General features: G+C 41.0%; 1 protein-coding gene across 3 annotated transcripts in view; it reads right to left on the minus strand.

The window, feature by feature from the left end:
* shc1 (SHC adaptor protein 1) overlaps positions 1-19505 on the minus strand; it is a 32824-nt gene extending 13319 nt beyond the window's left edge. The window contains exons 1-2 of one of the 3 annotated variants that reach the window (XM_023330456.1): positions 19259-19505; positions 625-789 (exon numbers count right to left, since the gene is read on the minus strand). In XM_023330456.1, coding sequence (XP_023186224.1) covers positions 625-786 — 162 coding nt within the window. In that variant the 5' untranslated portion in view covers positions 787-789; positions 19259-19505. Of the gene's footprint in view, positions 1-624; positions 5365-19258 lie in introns of those variants that run through there. The other 2 variants (XM_014472537.2, XM_005809126.2) reach the window with 2 other exon arrangements.
* Positions 19506-19890: the final 385 nt, after the last annotated feature.

Here is a 19890-nt window from a genome sequence, read left to right on the forward strand (position 1 = left end):
GCTGAAACACATCGCTTAAATAGCTCCTGAAGGCAACAATCCTCACCTCTGGTATTGCTTGTGATTAGTGTGTGTGTAAAAAAAGGCAGTGAATCTTTGGGCTCCTCTATGTTTCATGTAAATTTAGTTTCATCTATGTTCTCTGAAAAATGCTTTAACAAAACCAGAAATTTTAACATGGTATGTAAACATATGAGCAAAACTATATTGAGATCCCGTGGCATGAGATCTCACAACATTAAAAACTCACAACACTTCAAAGTGAAGACTATGCATTAAAGTACTATTTCTAACTGTGTCAGTATTAGACATTGTTCAGTTAACGTTAAGCTTTCAAAAGAACTAAGAATATCGTTGGCAGTGGTAACCAACCCATGCCTAATGAAAGCTGCAAACTTGACACCCTGTCTTTGTGTTTATTTTTACGTTTTTTAACGTCCCTGTTATATAGCTCTTCAAAGTGTTTATGATTTGTGAACCTTTACATATATATATAAAAAAAACAATAAATAATGGTTCTTATCCTTAAAATACTGTTAATATCTCAGATTGTTCTCTGACTGGCTGCATGTTTTCATACCTTATGTATCCAAAGAGAGTGATAATATAAGAGTGCTAGCTTACCCGTACTGTATAGCAAACGCCACTGGTGCTGACCACATTGTCTGAATGCAGCCAGCCACGGATGGGCTTGTTGACAAAGGAGCCATGGCGTGTCCATTCATCTCCTCCCAGCTGACCTCCTTCCACCCGTGCCCTTCTGGAGGCCCCTGCAAGCCGGTTCATGTCCTGCAGAGGAGGTCGGGGAGGGGGACAGGGAGCAGTTAGGAGGGCAACGTGTTGATGAAGAGGAGGAGAGGAGCTGGAATTGCTCCTGTCATCTCCAGAGGACTCAACAGGCGCCTGAGCCGGATGTGACCTGCTAGCAGCCCTGGGTCCTGGGAGAAGGGTAGCGGAGACACCCAGACGAAGGGATCTCATACTGGGGAAGAAGGAGCAGAGAGTGGTAGGGCTGTTTTCAGCCTGTCTGGGAGATGTGGGGGGCAAGATGGGAGTGAGCGACGAGGAGGAGAGAGAAGACGGTAAACCAGGGGAGGGGGTAAGTGGGGTGACTGGGCTGGAAGGCGGAAACGACGATGGGTTGGAGTTTGTTTCATCGGTTGAGCTCAACGACTCACTCCGAATGTGGGTGTACTTGGCTTTCTGCACAAGCTCCATAATTATGCAGGGCGAGATTTTAAGTCCACACTGGCTGCAGGGATTTAAAGTCTTTTTGTCTCACAATTCAAAGTTTCCCTTTGAAAGGAGATACAACCATCTGTCCTTCTTGCTCACTGCAAGAGCTCTACATCCATCTGTCTGGTTGTCTGTCCTCCACTCGTTACCAAGCAGCCGAAAACAAACTGCAATAAAATTGGCTTTATCCACAATGAGTGCAAGATGGGAGACGGTGCGTTGGAGAAGCTGGGCCTCCACCATAAAGTTGGAATACAGATGAAAATAGTTTATTAGTGCACAAGTACAGCTCATGTTGTCCTCAGTTCTTTTGTAAAGTTTTTGTTTGTCCAGTTCCCCTGAATAGATGAAGACAAGCTTTTAGCTCTCCACAGAGGTTTCCTTTTGGTGTTTGCACTCAATGTAAAAAGACATCCGTGAGTGCCTCAACCCGACGTAATCGGCAAAGAGTAAGTGTTATTCAGCTGTCACCAGCACCATGAAGAATCAACACAAGTGATTGTCTCTCTAAGCACCCCTTCACCCCCTCCTGTTTGTCTTAGGGGTGCACACTTGTTAATGATCTGTCTACATGTGTGGGGCAGTACATATCTTCATGTGTGTGTTGGCGTGCACGTGTGAAGCAGTTCCCTTTGCCGAATCTACCTTGCTTGATGTAGGCCTATAAAAATTCTATTAGTGGCCAACATGGGGTTTCTAAAAGACGCTGTGCACACCAACTAAACAGCACCAACACATGCATAATATACAACTTCAACTGGTCGATAACACAGCAAACACCTGCAGAGCTGCTAAAGAAAAGAGAGAGGAGGCTTACTGATGTACGACTACTGCCAAACTCTTTGTACAGTCTTCTGAACACTTGTTTCAAAAGCAATGCGAATCCGTCACTGGCTGCCTTTTTCACTCCCTCTCCCTCTTCCTCCAAATGCTTTCATGTCCTCTCTGAATGGCATTTGCTCTATCCCTCCCTGCTTCCCCTTCTTCTTCTTCTTCTCTCCTCTTCCAGATCACTTCTGGTGAAGCCTCCTTCCCTTTCTCAGAGCCCTTTCCTCCCTTCTCTTGGTCTCCTTTTTTATCTTGGAAGTCCTCTCTCTTCCTCCACACAATATACTCTGCCAACCTCTGTCTCTCCAATGCCTCTGCCTTCTCGCGAGCCACCACGTCCTCTCGCCTCTTCCAGATGATCTCTCGCTCCCCCTCACCCCCTCCCGCGATTGCTCGCCCGTTCTCCAGACTGCCTAGTTTAACAGTTCGTTATTTGAATATATTAAAGTTGAACCATGCTTTTTTCCTTTCTACGCAAGGATTGTGGATAACTAGAGGCTAGACATGGTGGCTTTAGAAAAACTGACAGATGAAAAGTTTGTAATTAAGACTGGGCTGGCAGAGTTGAGCCCATTCCTGAATTAGGTTACTGATATGGCTAAAACAACAGATCCGGCCTTGGTTCAAGTTTGTTCCCTATAACTGGCCACCTAGGTAAGGATGCATTTTTTTGTTTTCTGAAGCACCATTTGATAGTGGTACGTTGAGTCTGAGATCCTGCCAGTGTCTGGTACACTAACACACACTGCAGTAGCACGGCGGTGATGTAACACTGCAGAATGTAGGTCACAGGATGATGGTGCCTACCAGGGAGCTTGTAGTGATGATGACGAGACCTGACAGGTCTGGTTTAGACTTCCTCACTTAGGGTTCCCTGAATGGAGGCTCACTGATGTTTAACATGAACCCAATGCACTTCGCACCAACTTGCTTTAGCACTTCCTAGTTCAAACAGCAAGCCCAGATTACCTGAGAGAAGAGTGTCGATGCAGACATTTTTAACATGCGCAAACCCATATTTATATTCACTCCCTATCTAAGGCAAATCTTCCAGTGCACAAACACCCTTAAACATCTCATGTTCTGCATAGTCCAACCTAGAAAAGACAGTCTGATTGCATTAACAGTCTCCTTAAACTCCAAATCAATCCAATAATTCAGTCTGAAAACAGTTCAACCTCAGAAGGAGGCAGTGCTACACCAACAGTCCCACCTCATGAGGCACTATTCATCCATGCCTATTTAAGGTGGCCTATTTATCCAAACAACATGCACCAAAGGTTTTAATTTGGCACCAAAGTTTCAATAATTGCAAGCAAGCGGCTTATTTTATGCCTTCCTTCCACACTAACATTTAAATGATCTACTAGGCCTGAAGTGACACCACTCAAGATTGTAGTGGGCGCTGGATTCATGGCAGAGGAACAGTCGCCTACACAAGTCTAGCACCTCAGAGGGATTGTCTAGCAACTCTAGCTAGCCATCCATCTGGTGTTGGACAAAAAGCACCATGGAGGATCCAGTCATACTAAAGCACTGCCAGTTGGAAAGGCTGGGATGAGTTCCAGAAAGCTGTAAAGAATTATGGCTGGACAAACATACCCAGGCAAATATTATCCAGAACAACTAAAACTCCAGAAAAAAGATTAGCACTTTAAAAAGGCAACAGATCCAGTATGCAAGGATAAGCAAGTATTACAGAGAAAACTACAAGTATTCTTTAACAAAGGCGTAGCAGACCTGGTATATTATTTTTAGTGCACTGAACACAGTGTAGGTCAAGTGACAAAGATGACAACCCTCAAAATGGACAGAAATCCTGAGTCACCAACACACCATGAAGCACAGCCTTGAGGCCAAGCAGCTGTACTCGCCGATATGTACAAGAGAAATCAGAATGATAATTCATTTATCCAGTAATGCCTGATAGCAGCACATCAAGCTTGACAGATAAACTGGACAACCCTACAGAAAGGGTAAGAGGGTATAGATGACCTGAAACAACCCTGAATCAAAGACTAGAGAATAAAGTAAAATCTAGTTAAAAAGAAACAAGATGCAACTATAACTAGTTATCTATAAAATGCGTACAAATACCAAATGGAACAGCACCAGTTTTAAAAAGACAAGGACAAAAAGAAAAGATTTTTACATCATGTTCTGTCTGCAGCTGCCGCCCGTTGCGATGGCAACAGACATTAGGAGAAATGCCTGCAGAGGATTTATGCCAAGAAGTCCCAACAACAGCAGAAATCTTCAAAGAGATAACTGCTTTGGCAAGCAATTATCTACTAGCTGTTGCATCAAAGACTCTACATTAGAGCTTTTTTTTAAATCCAATGGCAGGAAAAAAAGAACTACAGACTCTTAGATCAATACAGTTCAGGAAATGACCAAAGTTTGACCAACATCACACCAGCCATAAAACCCAATCAATGTTGACATCTCCACTGGCTGAATGCACCGACTCCAGTTGGAGTGATAAACTTAACAAAATTGCAAGAACAGAAACAAAATTCAGATTAACAGTATGCTGTAAAGAACAACATCGTTATGCTTGACTTTAGAAGACAACTAATGCTAAGAAAAGTTGCATAAAAAACACCTGAATATTCTCTGCAGCAGTTAAAGATGATTGTATAACATAACTCCTGCTGCTGAGTAGATCTTATTCTGATAGAAAAATCTGAAAAGTAATAAAACTTCTCTGTATAAATTAAGTCTAACAAATCTGCCTTTTTTAAAAGAAATGGCAAAACATTAGTAGTTCATTTTTTGGTTTATAAAGCATGCAGTTGATAAGTAACAGCCATTTATCTAAAGCCAAGTTCCATATTAATCTGAAAGCCACATTAATGTTTAAACATCCCCGGACTGTCCGAACATCCGTCCTCTCCCTCTGTCTGGCTTTCCTTCCCTCCACTCCCTGACATAGAAAAAAAAAACCGTGCTTCTCCTCTGATCCACTCTTCTGCTTGATCAATTCACAAAGTCATTGCCGGTAGCTTTTCTCCATCTATCCTCTCCTCCTCCGTGTTCTCTTCTTTTTCTTGTCCCCTCCTCCGTCTCTTTCTGTCTTTCAGCAGATGGTGAAACAGCAATGCTGCCAGGATGGACAATGGCACTCCTTCATTGTGCTCCCCTTCTGTCTCTCATGCCCACTTCCCTTCCACCTCTGTCTGTTGGAGGGACGAGCATGCTGTCTGCCCTCCCCTCCTCTCTTCCCGGTCTGGGTGGGTGATGCTGCCTCCCATTTTCTCTCTTACCGTCTCTCTCCTCTTCCTCTCTTTCTCCCTCTCAGACACACATGCATGCGCCGCTGTATGTGCCCTCCCCACCTTCTTTTCTCCCATGCTACCTCCTTCCTGTTTCCTCCCCCATCTCCTCTCTGCAGCCAGTCATTTAACAGAGTACATGTGCATGCACTGCGAGATGCTGCACTCCTGCACGTTAATGCACACACTCCAGGGAGAGATGGGGATGTGGAAGAAGGAAGGAATAGAAGAGAGGGTGGTTGTGTGTGTGGGGGGGGGAGGGTGTGCAGGGCTGTGGGGTTTACACGTGTGTGTGTGTGTGTGTGTTAGACTGGGCTTCATGATGTTTGTTGGTCACAACTCCTCCCTTATTCATGTTTGGTAACCTGAGAAACAGTTAAAGTGCGAAAAGAAGTGCAGCCCCTCCATTCACATGGTGGACAGTGTGACAGAAGGTCACACTACTTAACCTTGATGAAAGCAGACAGAAGGGAAAAAACTTACATCTACAGTAGATGTGAGACTAATCATTTCAGAACTCTATCTGCCTTTAAGGTGACCTAACACCTTTTCCACTCAATTCAGAGAGAAACTGAAATCTTTCAGGTGGAGGATAAAATTAAATAAAATATAAAAAGACTAAAACCATGTAGTTGCAAGAGTGTGCACTTCCCCTTGCATTTGTGGATGTGCTCAAAATTAACAACCACATTCAAACTGATGTTAAATAAGAGACAGTCCTCGACTGCTATCAGTTGCTCTGAAAACCCGACATAAATTTCAGCTGATCTAGTATAAGCCAGGTTCCACTGAGAGCATCCAACATCCTTTTCTGAAAGGTATCAGTCAGGAGAAAGGCACAAATGAATTTCTAAAGCATTAAAGCCCTTACGTACTTCATCCTAAGCACTAAAATCAGCTCTCATTTATGTAGATATATTCCGTCAGTGCTCTGTGAAAAAGTGTCTGATTGGTCAGAAGTTACTTGCCATGTTTTATGCGGAAATGCACTCAGACAGCAATGCTAATATTTCTCTTCTACTAGTCTGCTTTCACTATCCGGTTTTTGTACCTGCAAGAGACATGAATACTTTTGGGTAACGCTGAACTAATGCAGTGAGGAGTTATGTACATTTGTATGGTTCTTCACTAAATAACTACTATGTCACCAAGACTGGAAGATGGTTAATAACTCCTGAAAGGAATAGGAACATGTAATGTCGTTGTTCAAGGGGGAGGCTGTCTGCAGGAAAGTGTGGCGTGTAGATCTGTGACAATTTGTAACCAAAACAGAGGATGCAGGGAGGAAAAGAGGGATGTGGGAACTCCCGGGGGTACAGGAATGACGTATAAAAAAGTGGGAGAGATGTCCCTTAGGTGGTCTGTGCCATTGTATGAAAGGTTTGTGCAAATACGAATGGTCAGTCACCACTTGACTATACGTTGACTATTTGGCTTGGAGTGAAGTATGTTGGGGTCCTTAGATGTACAACTGAACAAAGTGAGAGCAGTCATCATGAAGTGGAGAAAACATGGAGCAACGGTGATATTACCAAGAAGTGAATGTCACTCCACAACAGATTAAGAGGAAACTGGTTAGGGAGGCTGCAATGAGGTCTACAGGAACATTTCAAAAAGCTGCAGCAATTTCAAGCAACTACTATGGCTATGTTGTAAACTCATCAGCAATCCTTATTTTTTAAATTTCACTGCTATGGTGTAAGGTGGCAAGAAAGAAGCAGTCTTAAAAGCAAACATTTAACCACATGTGGAATAAATGTGTTTTAAGGTTTGAAAAGAAAAAAAGTTATTATTCCCACAAGTATATTTGGCACCAAATCAGCCATGAACATCACTAAAAGAACATGTTGTTCAAAGTGAAGCATGGTGCTGGCTGCAACACTAAAATTGTGCATCCTCTAACAAACAATGGCTAAATTAAGTGCTGCATAACTAAGGGACACTAAACCTAAATCTGACATAACACTTTGGATTGAAACATAAAATTTGGACAGTAGAACTGAAAATTGATCTGTCGGCAAGATAAACTTTGGTGCTGCTTTTCTTCACCTGGAACTGGAGCCTTAGTTTGATAGAATGACTGGTACTTTCTCAGAAAGTACCAGTCAATGCTAGCACAAAATCTTGAGACTCCAATGCTTCAAATCTAGAGCAGGTTTAGGGTTGGTTAGGACAGCCTATTATGACTGACACTGCTGCAATACAATGAAATGCTACTCAACAAAGTATTAGTGTATGGGTGTGCACACCAATGCAAGCACTTTTCTGTGTCCTGCTTATTACTTTTCTGTGTAGTGTTTTCCAAGAATGTTTTTTCTTGGAAAACATTTGTTTTTTGTTGAGTTCTACAGGCTACAGATCATTAAAGGGGAAAAAAGCTCTGAAATGATCTTGGCCTAATTTTTGCATCACAAGAAGCTGGCAATTAAAAAAAAAAGACTGCTGATTTCTTTTTCATATCCGCTACACATAATACATAACATGACTACAGCTACAGGGGAAAGTACAAAAAGACAAGGTATCCAAGAGATTGGCCCCAATATTCAAGCATATCTGATAAGACGTCAGTGCTGCAGAAAAGCAGAAAGCTGCCGCAGATGCTCAGCAGAGTGTTCCTGCAACACACAAGAATCAAGCAACTACACATGTTCAGAATTACGTCCATTATGACACACAGTGATACGACTGGTAGAGGTGAATGGTGAGATAGTTAGCCTGCACCCTACCCACAACCAGTGAAACACAAGAAACAGTGGCAGACAAAAGAACCCTCTTCAGTTCCTCAGAAATGCTGCATTTTAAAAAAAGATATCCTGACGGGGTTTTGAATTTCTTAAACAGTTTTGATTCTCAGCTGTAGCTTATAAAGAGTAGACACCTTGTTTTAAGACTTAGCACAAAAGCAAATGAGGAACTAGTTTAGCCCTTTGCCTACATGTTGATAAAACAGTTCCCTTCCATGTAAAAATACAGGAAAACCTCAAAGTTGGTTAAATACACCACAGTGTCTCAGAAAAGTGTCAATAAAACCTAAGACTTTAATGCACAAGACATTGTAAAGTGTATGAATACTGATGTGTTTCACTTTTCTTAAGTCAAATCTGAAAAATGTGATGTGAATTTGCATTTTACTGTTATATTCTTGAATAAGATTTCAGTGTAACCAGTCTCTTTCAGAAATCACTTAAGTAAACCAAGTTCCCTTGTGTGGAATTTAATGTTAATATAAATCCAGCTGATCTGTTAAGGACTCAAGGTCTCAGAGGTTTGTTAGAGAACATCAGTGAACAGAAAACATAATGAAGACTAAACCTAAAACTGGAATGAGTGTGACAACTGCAAACTAGAGATGTTCCATATATCAACATTAAATCAAGGATGCGCACATATGAAAATGTGTGCTATTATTAATATCTGATATTAATAGAGCAGTTATGGCCAATCACATATATACATATGATATTGCAGCCAAATAAATCCCTACATTTCATTCACACAGCCTTAGTCACTGATTTATCTCCTCCGTTGTACGTGCCTCTGATAGATGTCTTTTGTAAAATGTGGCTCAATTCTAATTCTTAACTTGAGGGTGCTCTTTGTGCCTTTTAGCTCTTTACTTAAATGTACACTACACTGATGGCCTGCGTTCTTTTCCTCTAAGTCACCAACAAAATATTGCTGGAAAAAAACAGACTGTCTTTATGAAGGTAGGATTTATGGCTTGGCTACTATAGACTGCATCAGTTTGACGTAGCTGAGACTAATAAACTGACCAGTGAGTACAATTTGTGCAATCCCATGATAATTTTTTTTATAAGCCGGGCTCCATGAGTTTATGCTGGCTTTAGTTTTATGCTTCAGGCAAAAATAAAGGACAACTCATACTGAAACACCCTTTAAGACTGTGTAACTAGTAAATTTCTAAATACATTTAAAAGATGTGCAGTAAATATGCCCTCCAGGTTTACCAATATTTAGCCGTTTTTAAGTAAGCTACTGAATTTTGCTGTTTCATGCTAAAAAGCTATTCATCATATTTTAAAGCCAGAAAACCTAAAAATCTTCAAAACATCTCTCATTTGGCTTTCTTTTGGTTTTACAAAGCAGAAATTCAATGCTAAAATCCACTTATTTGACACTTTTTGAATAATGCTGACTAAAATCATTGACTAGTTCATTAACTGCAGGGTTGGGTATAGTGATGTAATAGCAATGTTTTTGATAGTATTGAGGTGCACCCAACAGGTAATTTTGTGAATAATCAGCAAATAATCAACCACTGTGGTATATTCTGTTTACCACTAGCTTGTTGTATAATTTGAATATCTTATCACATATTCAATCTGCCAACAAAGGCTGATTGTGAGACTGCAACACTAAAAACACATCAGCAGATGAAGACACAGACAAACCCCAGCTGCAACATGCTCCGATGATGCCCTTGCAGCTACTCAACCCCCAGCATGCTTTGCTCCCAGGATCAACAGTAGAGAAAATCATGAGACTGCCTTGATACCACTGGCGCAGACACAAACAGAGCAATAACTGAGGGGGGAGAAAGTAATGGAAGTCAGGACAACCAAGGAGAAACAGTGACAAAAAAAGGCAAAAATCCACACAACATGTTAAAACACACCTTGTGGAATGAAAGGAATTACCTGCAAAGAAGCCAGGAGTAAAATATTTCTGTTTCAGCTTGCCCGGTGCAAGAGAACAATGGCTTGATTTGATTTGTAGATTTTTTGAATGACTCTTTAAACACAGCATTAAATCAGTATTTATTGAGTCAAACAATGAAAATAAACTAAGCAAAGTGGTCTGCATTTCATACACACTTTGCATCAACTGCCTGAAGACTAACTCAACCCTTTTAATACACCAGGCAAAAAATAAATGCAGATGAGCTGATAAGTTTTGACAGTCGCTTGGCCGTTCTCATAGACTTTTATCCTCTGAGGCACAGTTAGCTTCTAGAACTCATTAAAAACAAAACGACGTCGTCCAGAGAAGAGAAAGAACAGAGAATTTGTGTAGCTGAGAAAAGACATGACTGCATGCAAAAGCAGCTGAAAAAAGGCAATTACATTAGCAAAAATCAGGCTGAGACATTAGATTAGCAAGACATTCAACAGGACGTCTCTCTCTGCTTGTTTCACAGCTCACTACACACACAGCAAACATGTGAGATGGCTATTTTTGGTTGACCCACCCCCTCCCACTATCACCCCACTAGCCACAATCCCTCATCTCTACCTCCTTCCATCCTTCCCGTCCTGCTACACTAAACCTCACTTCATTTACTCTACAACTTCCAGTTACAATTTCCCAGTTGCGGCAATAGTTTGTTTGACCACTTAATTTAAACTGACTAGATATCAAGTACGTTCGTATTTAATCAAGAGGAAGCCAAAACTTATGATATTCTGTCCGCATCATCTTGTTTTATTTAAACACGCTTCGATTAAATAGTTGTATGTCAAACATAACATTTAAGAACTTTAAACTATTTTCCAACCTAAAAAGTAAAAACAAAAATGCATCAAGTTTTTAGCTTCTTTTTCCATCAGGAAATTAGGTTTAAATAGATTATATAAATGTTGTTACTGAAACTAGTTAAAATACCAACCCACAAATAAATGCCACTTATCAACTGAATAAGAATATGTGTATTAAATCCCAGACATTGTGCCATTTGTTGATCTTCATCTATTCAGTTATCTTTGATATGTTCAGTGGTACTTTTTCCAACCTTGTATGATCTCATTGCAAAATCTATACTGAGGCACAATATTTTTTTAATTTAAAATTTGTAAATTACAAAGAACAAAATCAAGAAGTGAAAGCAGTGTTTCTACAAGATTGTCATGACTCTCTTCTTTAAAAATACAGTTTAAAACTTTTAATACACAGTTTAAAATTATCTGTGAATAACCACAGCATGCTATTTAATATTTACCCAAATAATTCTAACAGTCATTTTGAACACACTTGTGAAGTCTCAGCTTTCTCATCCATTCTCTACCCTTGCAGGGTCATGGGGTGAGTTGGTGCCCATGTCTAACTGTCATTGGGAAGAGATAGACCCTGGACAGCTTGCCAGTCCATCACAGGGCAAAATACAGACACACAGGATGTAGAAACATGCACACACTCACACCTATAGACAATTTTAGAGACCAGTTAATCTAACAGTCATGTATTTCTACTGCGTGAGGAAGCTAGAGCACCCAGAGAGAATCTGCAAACTCTATACAGAACGACCTCAGGTCTGGATTTGTACCCAGTACCTTCTTGATGTAAGGTGTAGAATGTAGTGCTACTAACTCCTCCACTGTGCAGCCCAGTTATAGGCGATAAACAAGTGTGTACGATAAACAATGATATGGAACCAAGGACTGATCCCTGCTGAACACCATAAGACCAATAAGTGAGTTAAATTATTCAGAGTGGTGATACATTGCTAGAAAGCCAATGCTATTGTTAAATATTTTGACAACAGCATTAGTTAAGAGAAATTAACATTTTCCTCACATCTCTCTTGCTGCTACTTTACCTGGAATACCTCTCTTTGATCTTTAGCATCTTGAGTACTATTGTCTGTAACGAGAGAGTGAAGCTACCAAATTACTACTGTACATTTAAAAAGGTCAAATATTTGCATGAAGGATTTTCAATACAAGAAATCTAAATTTTATAAACATATTTCACCATCCAAATAGATGTTTGTTATATTTATATTGAGCTTATATTGGAATGCCAACATATTTTCAGTGTATTGCGACATCCCAACTGATAACTGATATTACAGGGATCGGTTGTCATTTGATTCCACATCTACTAACATTGTGCTTTCTCCTTCACAATGATTCAGTAGGTCAACATTTTATTATTTAATCATGTGTTCTACTGAGTGACAGACTATAAACTAAGTGAAATCCAACATCTTGGTTGACCAGTATATTTAATATTTTGATAGCTAAAAGCCAAACTGAATTAGGCTACCAGATATAAGGAGTAGCCCATTATGATGATATACAGTAGTTACATTAAGCAAAATCTACAGATAAGTCAGCTATACTTACTTCTGGGGTTCATCACCTTCCACATCAAGCTTTGGTCAAACCTGTAGCTCACACTGTGCACTCAACCATGAGCTTGCATCACTGAGCCATTACCCACAGGAGGAAACATGGCTGAGCTTCAGGCCCATTGTGTATGGCAAAGACGGACAACCACATGCTATGAGCTCAAAAACAAACTCCCACGTTTCTTTCCCACAACACACACACACATAAGAGTATGTGTGTGTAACAACACCAGTATAAAAAGACAGAAGAATTTATCTTCACAGCGTCACACACTAACAATACTGAATGTCCCGTCAGGAAACAGTAAACTTTCTATTATTGAAAGACTCAATTATTCTGAATAATATGCACATCATCACACAAGAATATCTAAGATTATTGGTGGGACAGCGTTGTGTTGCAGAGTTTGTAGCCGTCTGCACAACCTATGTTAGTGAAATAATAATAATTAAAGCTGCAAGCAGCCTCGGGCGGCCCTCGCAGCAAGCGCCGCTCCGGCCTATTGGCCACCGCGGGGGTTCCAGCCACCGCAGAAGCTCTCGCACGATTTCCAGAGCCGCAGCCAACTCCCCACCGCAGAAGCTCCGCCGCAGTTTCCAGCACCGCCGCCCGCTAGCCACCGCAGAAGCTGTCGCGCATTTTCCACACCCCTCCACCAGGCGACACGCGTGAATGCGTTCGGCAGCGCTCCCCGACGACTGTCAAAAAATCTGGTGCAGATCGGTCGATGCGTCGAGGAGATACAGCCCATGTATTAACTTAGGGGGCGCAGTGGAGCCAAATTACATTTCAAACCCGTCGGGCTCTTTAGAGGTGAACAAAGGTCATACATATCCAGTTTGGCGCCAATCGGATGATCTATGCCTGAATAAGAGCCAAACGTATGTATATGGCGAGGGACTGATATTCGCCATTTGGCCACGCCCACACGGTTCAGCCACCAGCGAGCATTGACAGAGTTTATCATCCGAATCATCTTGATTAGGTCAAGAGAGCCATAAACAGAGCTTTCCAAGTAAAAAAATAGCACTTCCTGTTCCGAGGGGGCGGGGCCTAAGTGATGTCATCATTTGACCATTGGATATTATTGGACACTGGATTATGATCAATCACTGAACGTTTGGTGTCTCTGTGAGTTTTTGTGTTAGAATTACTAATTATTTAATTTTTTCCTCCATTACAACATTGAACTTTCATTCCGTAGGGCAATGCTGCCCTCTGGTGTCGAATTACTGAAATAATGAAACTATTTCAGTGGGCAGCAGAGGGCAGCATTGCCCTACAAACAACGAACATGGACTGTTTATTATGTAATTACACAGAAGATCTCTCTAATTCATTCTGAGGGGGCGGGGCTTAGATGACGTCATAATATGATGACATAGCATTGTCAGGCATCAGACCAGGATGAGTCAGGCCAAGTTTGGTGCAGCTCGGTCGAAACATGTGGAATCTAGAAGCAAACGTATGGCATCGGCGTTACAGGTCACTTCGCCACGCCGCCACACCCAGCTGCTTCATCGCAGCCGGTCAGGGCTTGGATCCACAACACACCAACATGTCTTCTGTCTCTGGACACAGTTTCATGTTGATTAGGTCAAAGGGCTAAGATAGCGACCGTTCACAGTAAAACATGACACTTCCTGTTCTCAGGGGGCGTGGCTTAAGTGATGTCATCATTTCACCACAGGGTATTTTAGGACATCCGATGCCGATCAATCACTGAAAGTTTGGTCCCTCTATGTGTTTTTTTATAGGAAATATCAGAGTTTCGTGTTTCATGGCGAGTAGCTGAACTTTGACCCCTGGTAACCCCCCTTCAGCAAGCTCATACAGTCACCAATTTGATAACTTTAAATCAGACATGCCTTATGATCAGACTGACCGAGTTTGAAGCCGATCAATCGAAAACCCTAGGAGGAGTTCGATCAAATGCAAAGGCTGTAAACGTCAAAATGGAGGTCAAATGAACTTCAATCTAAAATGGCCGACTTCCTGTTGGATTTAGAGCATGGCTCTATGAGACTTTTTTGTACGTCCCGACAAGATACACATGTGTACCAAGTTTCGTAATTCTAGGTTTAAGCATGGCTTGGGGCTGTTCATTTAAAATACTCTAGGGGTCGCTATAGAAAAATTAGGCCACGCCCACCAAATATGGCTATGGATTCCTGTTCGGGGATGGATAAGGATCCATCCTAGTGAGTTTGGAGCAGCTCACCCCGAAACTGTGGAATTCAGAGCCAAACGAAATTCGATGGCGTTCGCAACGCCGCCACGCCCACCTGCTTGATCGCAGCCGGTCGGGGTTGGAATCCACAACACACCAACATGTCTTCTGTCTCTGGACACAGTTTCATGTTGATTAGGTCAAAGGGCTAAGATAGCGACCGTTCACAGTAAAACATTACACTTCCTGCTCTCAGGGGGCGTGGCCTACGTAAAAAAAAAATTTCACTGCAGGGTATTATAGGACACCCGATGCCGATCAATCACTGAAAGTTTGGTCCCTCTATGTGTTTTTGTATAGGAAATATAAGAGGTTTTTGTTTCATGGCGTGTAGGTGAACTTTGACCCCTGCTAACCCCCCTTCAACATGCTCCAAAACTCACCAATTTGATAACTTTAAATCAGACATGCCTTATGATCAGACTGACCGAGTTTGAAGCCGATCAATCGAAATCCCTAGGAGGAGTTCGATCAAATACGAAGGCTGTAAACGTCAAACTCGAGGTAAAAATTGGACCTTCAATACAAAATGGCCGACTTCCTGTGATAGTTGCACTATGACATTACTTGTAAATTCTGAGCGTCTTAGTGCGCTCTACAACTGTACCGAATTTCAAGTCTCTACGATGAAGTAAGTGAATAGCAATGGGTCTGTTGAAAATTGCTAGTTGCCGCCGTTGAGCAATTTTTTTTGCAATTTTTGCGACGACCTTAAAATACGTAAATTTGAGCGTCGCTGTATGCGTCCGCCAAGTTTGGTGAGTTTTTGAATATGATAAAGCCCCCAAAAGGGCGATTCATTTGTAGGGAAGAAAAATAATAATAAACAGTACAGATACAATAGGCCTTCGCAGCGCTTTGCTGCTCGGGCCTAATAACCAAATGTCACTCTCTCCTGTCAATCAGCTCTAAAGTTCTTACTTGTGACTGATGGGATTCAAGCAGAACTGGACAGATCCCACTTTAATCAAATGGATTTTAGACTGAGGGGGTGTTGTGACAGTGTGACCATGACGCTCCTCTCTGACTGACAGTTCACGTCTCGGACTGTCCTTCTCTCTGTGCCACGTTTGCCCTTGTATGTTTATGTGTGTGTGTGTTATTTGTTGGGCTCCTGTCATGTGTCTGAATCAGAGTTTTTTTTAGGGGGGATCTCTGGCTGATTGCACCTTCTCTTTGCCTGCATTTCATCAGTGATGATAACTTCCACCATTTAATATCATGTCACAGGCTGCTGGCCTGAGCCTTGTGGCTGACCCTGATAAGAGTGCCAAGCATGCTGGTTTCAGTCACCTCAATCATCCTGCATTGCCTTCAGTCTGTTTCCATAATAGTGTGTCTACCCTTCATTCGTTCACTCTGAACTTCAACTCTGTCACAGTGACCCTGTTTCAGCGCATCTGAGGTGTGTTTATGCTGGCTGGTCTCCACAGATAATAATTATAAGACATAGTGGAGCATAGCTCTAACTTTTTTTGTCTGATTGTGTGCAGATTTGTGCCCATGTGTGCACTGACTGACTCTATGCCTTATCTCTCTGACAATTTAGCAGAGCCTGGAGCATCATAGCTTGACTCTGACAATACATAGAAGGTTTGCCCTAGATGCTAGTGTAGAGAAGGTTGCTTTTGAAATGTGAGACGTTATAAATATGAGTCAATAAAAAGGGGCACACAGAAAGTTATCAGCAAAAGTCCAAAGCCAGGGTATGTGTTCCTACAGGGTTGTATCATTGTCCTTTGCAAATCTAATTTAAACTTATGTAATGACAGCATGTGTGTGAAAAACAGAACCTTTAAAGCAATAGAAGCATTTCTTAAACAGGACAATGCAAATGATCTTTCTGCACACATCATTGCTCAAGGTGAAGTGTTGCTGCAAAGTCAAAGACTCCATGAACTTAGCTAGGCTTTCTTAGATTCCCATTTACCAACTGGCTCAATGATGAGTATCTGAGTGCAACTGGTATATATTAATTAAAATCTGTTTACATGGTTGGACTGACTGGATGATGCATTTGTGGATGTGAATTTACATGAATAAGGTAAAATGAATTTCAGAAGGATGGCTACCGCAGTTTAAGGGGAAATGCACCATTGCCTTGACGTGTCCTTTAAAGAGTAAATGTCTTCAGAGAACTCACCAATCTTACACAACCTAAAATTTCATTGCAGAAAGACAAATGATATCTCAATTATGTTGGCAATGTGCAATGGTGCTTCCGCAACAAATAATATGTATACTTCAACCATGGTTCCAAGCAATTGTATAACAAAAATGTGTATTCAATCATTTTGTCAAAATATTCAGTTTTGCAAGTTAACTTAGTTTTTTTTTTTTACACCATGTGCAATGTGTTTCCAAATGCAATGAGTAATTGTGTTAAGCAATATTTCTTTGGAACTGTAGCAACTATCAGCCTTTGTAAGTGACTTTAAATTTATAACTTTACCCACTAATTGGCTATACATAAAAAAACTATAATCAGTCATAGCAGATCGATGAAATTTATGTTATGTGAAGATGAATTCTCAACTTATCTACAGAGTTTTAAGCAACCACACTCTAAAAATGAGGAACAATAGTGTGCTTTTTATAATATACTCTCTAGCCATCAGAAAACACAAAACAACACAAAGTATCTGCCTCATCTCTTTACTTTCTTAGCCTTAATGCAGCTACTTGATGGACTCAGACTTCCATGTTTAACAGTTTAGTTAAAGCCTGCTGTAAGGATGACACTTGGACAGCTACACAGGTTCTGGATCGTGTCCTAAAGCTGAGGTAGACAATTTAAACCCAAGGGTCACATCCGCATCTTAACACGTCTTAAACTGGATCATTGTGAAGATCTTGATTTAAACACCCAAAAAGTGTCATTTCCAGACAATCTGAATGCATTATTTTTAATCTACGCACCTTCCAAGGCGCACTGTCAGCATGTGCAAAACTGGGGATGGATACAAAATGTTGTTAAATTAGTTTTTAATAATACATTGATTATCAAAAACTGCACAATATATTATAATTGCATCAATCTGTGCATGAAAAAGTACCGCAAGAACTTGTTGGTTGGATTGCAGTTGTCCTGCATGCACACCTTGCACGCCATTAAGTTATTTAGCATGTTAGAATGGAGTCCCACAACAGCAGATGCAGATCATATTGCCCAAAATAGTAAAGGTCATGGGGATTGCTGGAATCATGATTATTACACAAAAATATTAAAATATCTTGCAACCCAAAAGCATTTAGTGAAGCGAGAGGTTTTATTTGATCTTTCCAAATAAAAATATTTTTGACCAGCCTCTTTGTCTCTGTTGAATCGTGAACATTGACATAAACTGGAGTGAGTAGATTTTGGTTCACTGGCTACTTATTCGAAGGTTCACCGCTGTTCCATAGTTTCTCTATTTGTGTAAAGCAGCTCTTAGTACTGTTCATATAAGTACCAAAACCTTAAAACGGCTTTTTAAATCTTTCTAAATTGATGTGGTTCAGTAACTTGAATATTACATCAGGGCATTGTGTTTTGCTTTTTGAGAACTTTTAGTCCACTTCATGTTGTCAGGCAGGTTCTATTTACATTATTCATTGATTCTATAGTTCTGGCAGTAATAAGCACCAGTAGTTGCGGGCGAAACCAAACTCATCTCACATCATTAGTTGGCATTAGTGTATGGCTTAACATGGAAACAGCTACAGCAATCTGCTTTTTGTATTTACACATGTTAGCTTTGTTTCATATTAAACTGAATGCATAATACTTCTTCTGCTTTTCCTTTCAGGGGTCACCAGGGCAAACCATTTGTCTCCATTTTGTCCTATCCTCTGCATCTAAACTCACCAACTAACTTCATGTGCTCTTTCACTGCATCCATAAATCTCCTCTAGGGAAATGTTACAACATAATTAGATGTGGGGGCAAGGGGAACTAAGATGGGAGAAATCTGTAAATCAGGTGAAAGCAAGTGAAAATTCCAGTCACAGTTTTTACACCATCAGATTTTGTACAATAATATTCGCTAAACAGTTTGATAACTAAATGAAAGTGGGTGAGATTAAAAAACAATTAGATTTTTTTTTCTCACAAATTCTATATACTGTACTCTGTATTGTTTACATGTTAAATAAAGTTTTGCAGATTGCTGTTCTCAGGGATTACGTCTAACAACATTCAATATACAATGTGCAAATTATTCTTTTCCGATTATTTCTCATTAAAAGAGTTTTTACAGTAAGATAACAAAAGGCTTCAGCTGTCTTAATGGCATAGCACTTTTTGCAGTAACTACAAGCAGTAGGTTGAAGATCGTTTACTGAGTCCTGCTCTCATGTATCCATTTGGGAATAAAATAGCTGCCCACCTTCTTCTATACAGCGTTGTCAAACACCTGAAGTTAAACATTTTGATCCGATGTGTGAACATACTACACTGTTCGAAAAGCACCAATACAAAAGCATTTCTCAGCGCACATTACAGACTCTAAAGTGTCCCAGAAACTTTTCGCATGCATGAAAAGTGCGAGAGCTTGACTCACAGCGTCCGAGCCGTGACCCAAAAAGAGTGCGGTCAGTTAAACTTTTAACGAGAAACTTACCAGCTCTCTTCCTCCCCTTTCCGCAGCTGCTCCTCCTGCCTCACAGCCTGCTGTTGCTGCACAAACTTGAGCTTAAAGTCATGTAAACAGCGCGCAGCGTCGAGAGGGTTTTATGTCGACACACTACTTCTAAGTTACTTTAACTTCAGAAAAGGTTATTCTAAACTTCTTTTTCTTCTTTGTCAGCTTCTTCTTCTCCTTCTTCTTTCCCCTGCCTTTCCTTTTTCCTCCCCCCTTCAGCAAAAGCTCCCCCTCCTCAACAGTCACGACAGAAGCCACTTCCGCGAACAAATGGCAACGTCATCTGGCCGCGGTTCCTGTGTGTGTGTGTGTGTGTGTGTGTGTGTGTGTGTGTGTGTGTGTGTGTATGTGTGTGTGTGTGTGTGTGTGTGTGTGTGTGTGTGTGTGAGTGTGTGTTTGGCTGCTTCGTTGCACCTGGTCCTGGACCGGTCTGCAGGTTGCGTAAAATAGAAATAGAGGCCAAACGTTGTTTTACTTGAACAGTTGGACGATTTCTGTTCCCTACTTTAAGTTTTTCCTTCCGTTTTCGTTCAGTTTCGTCAACTAAAAACAAGTTAAAAGTTTAATATAGCAGCATCAATGCATCTGCTAAGGAAACCCTTTACAGTTCC

The sequence above is a fragment of the Xiphophorus maculatus genome, chromosome 3, assembly GCF_002775205.1.
Source record: "Xiphophorus maculatus strain JP 163 A chromosome 3, X_maculatus-5.0-male, whole genome shotgun sequence".
In the NCBI taxonomy this organism is placed as follows: Eukaryota; Metazoa; Chordata; class Actinopteri; order Cyprinodontiformes; family Poeciliidae; genus Xiphophorus; species Xiphophorus maculatus.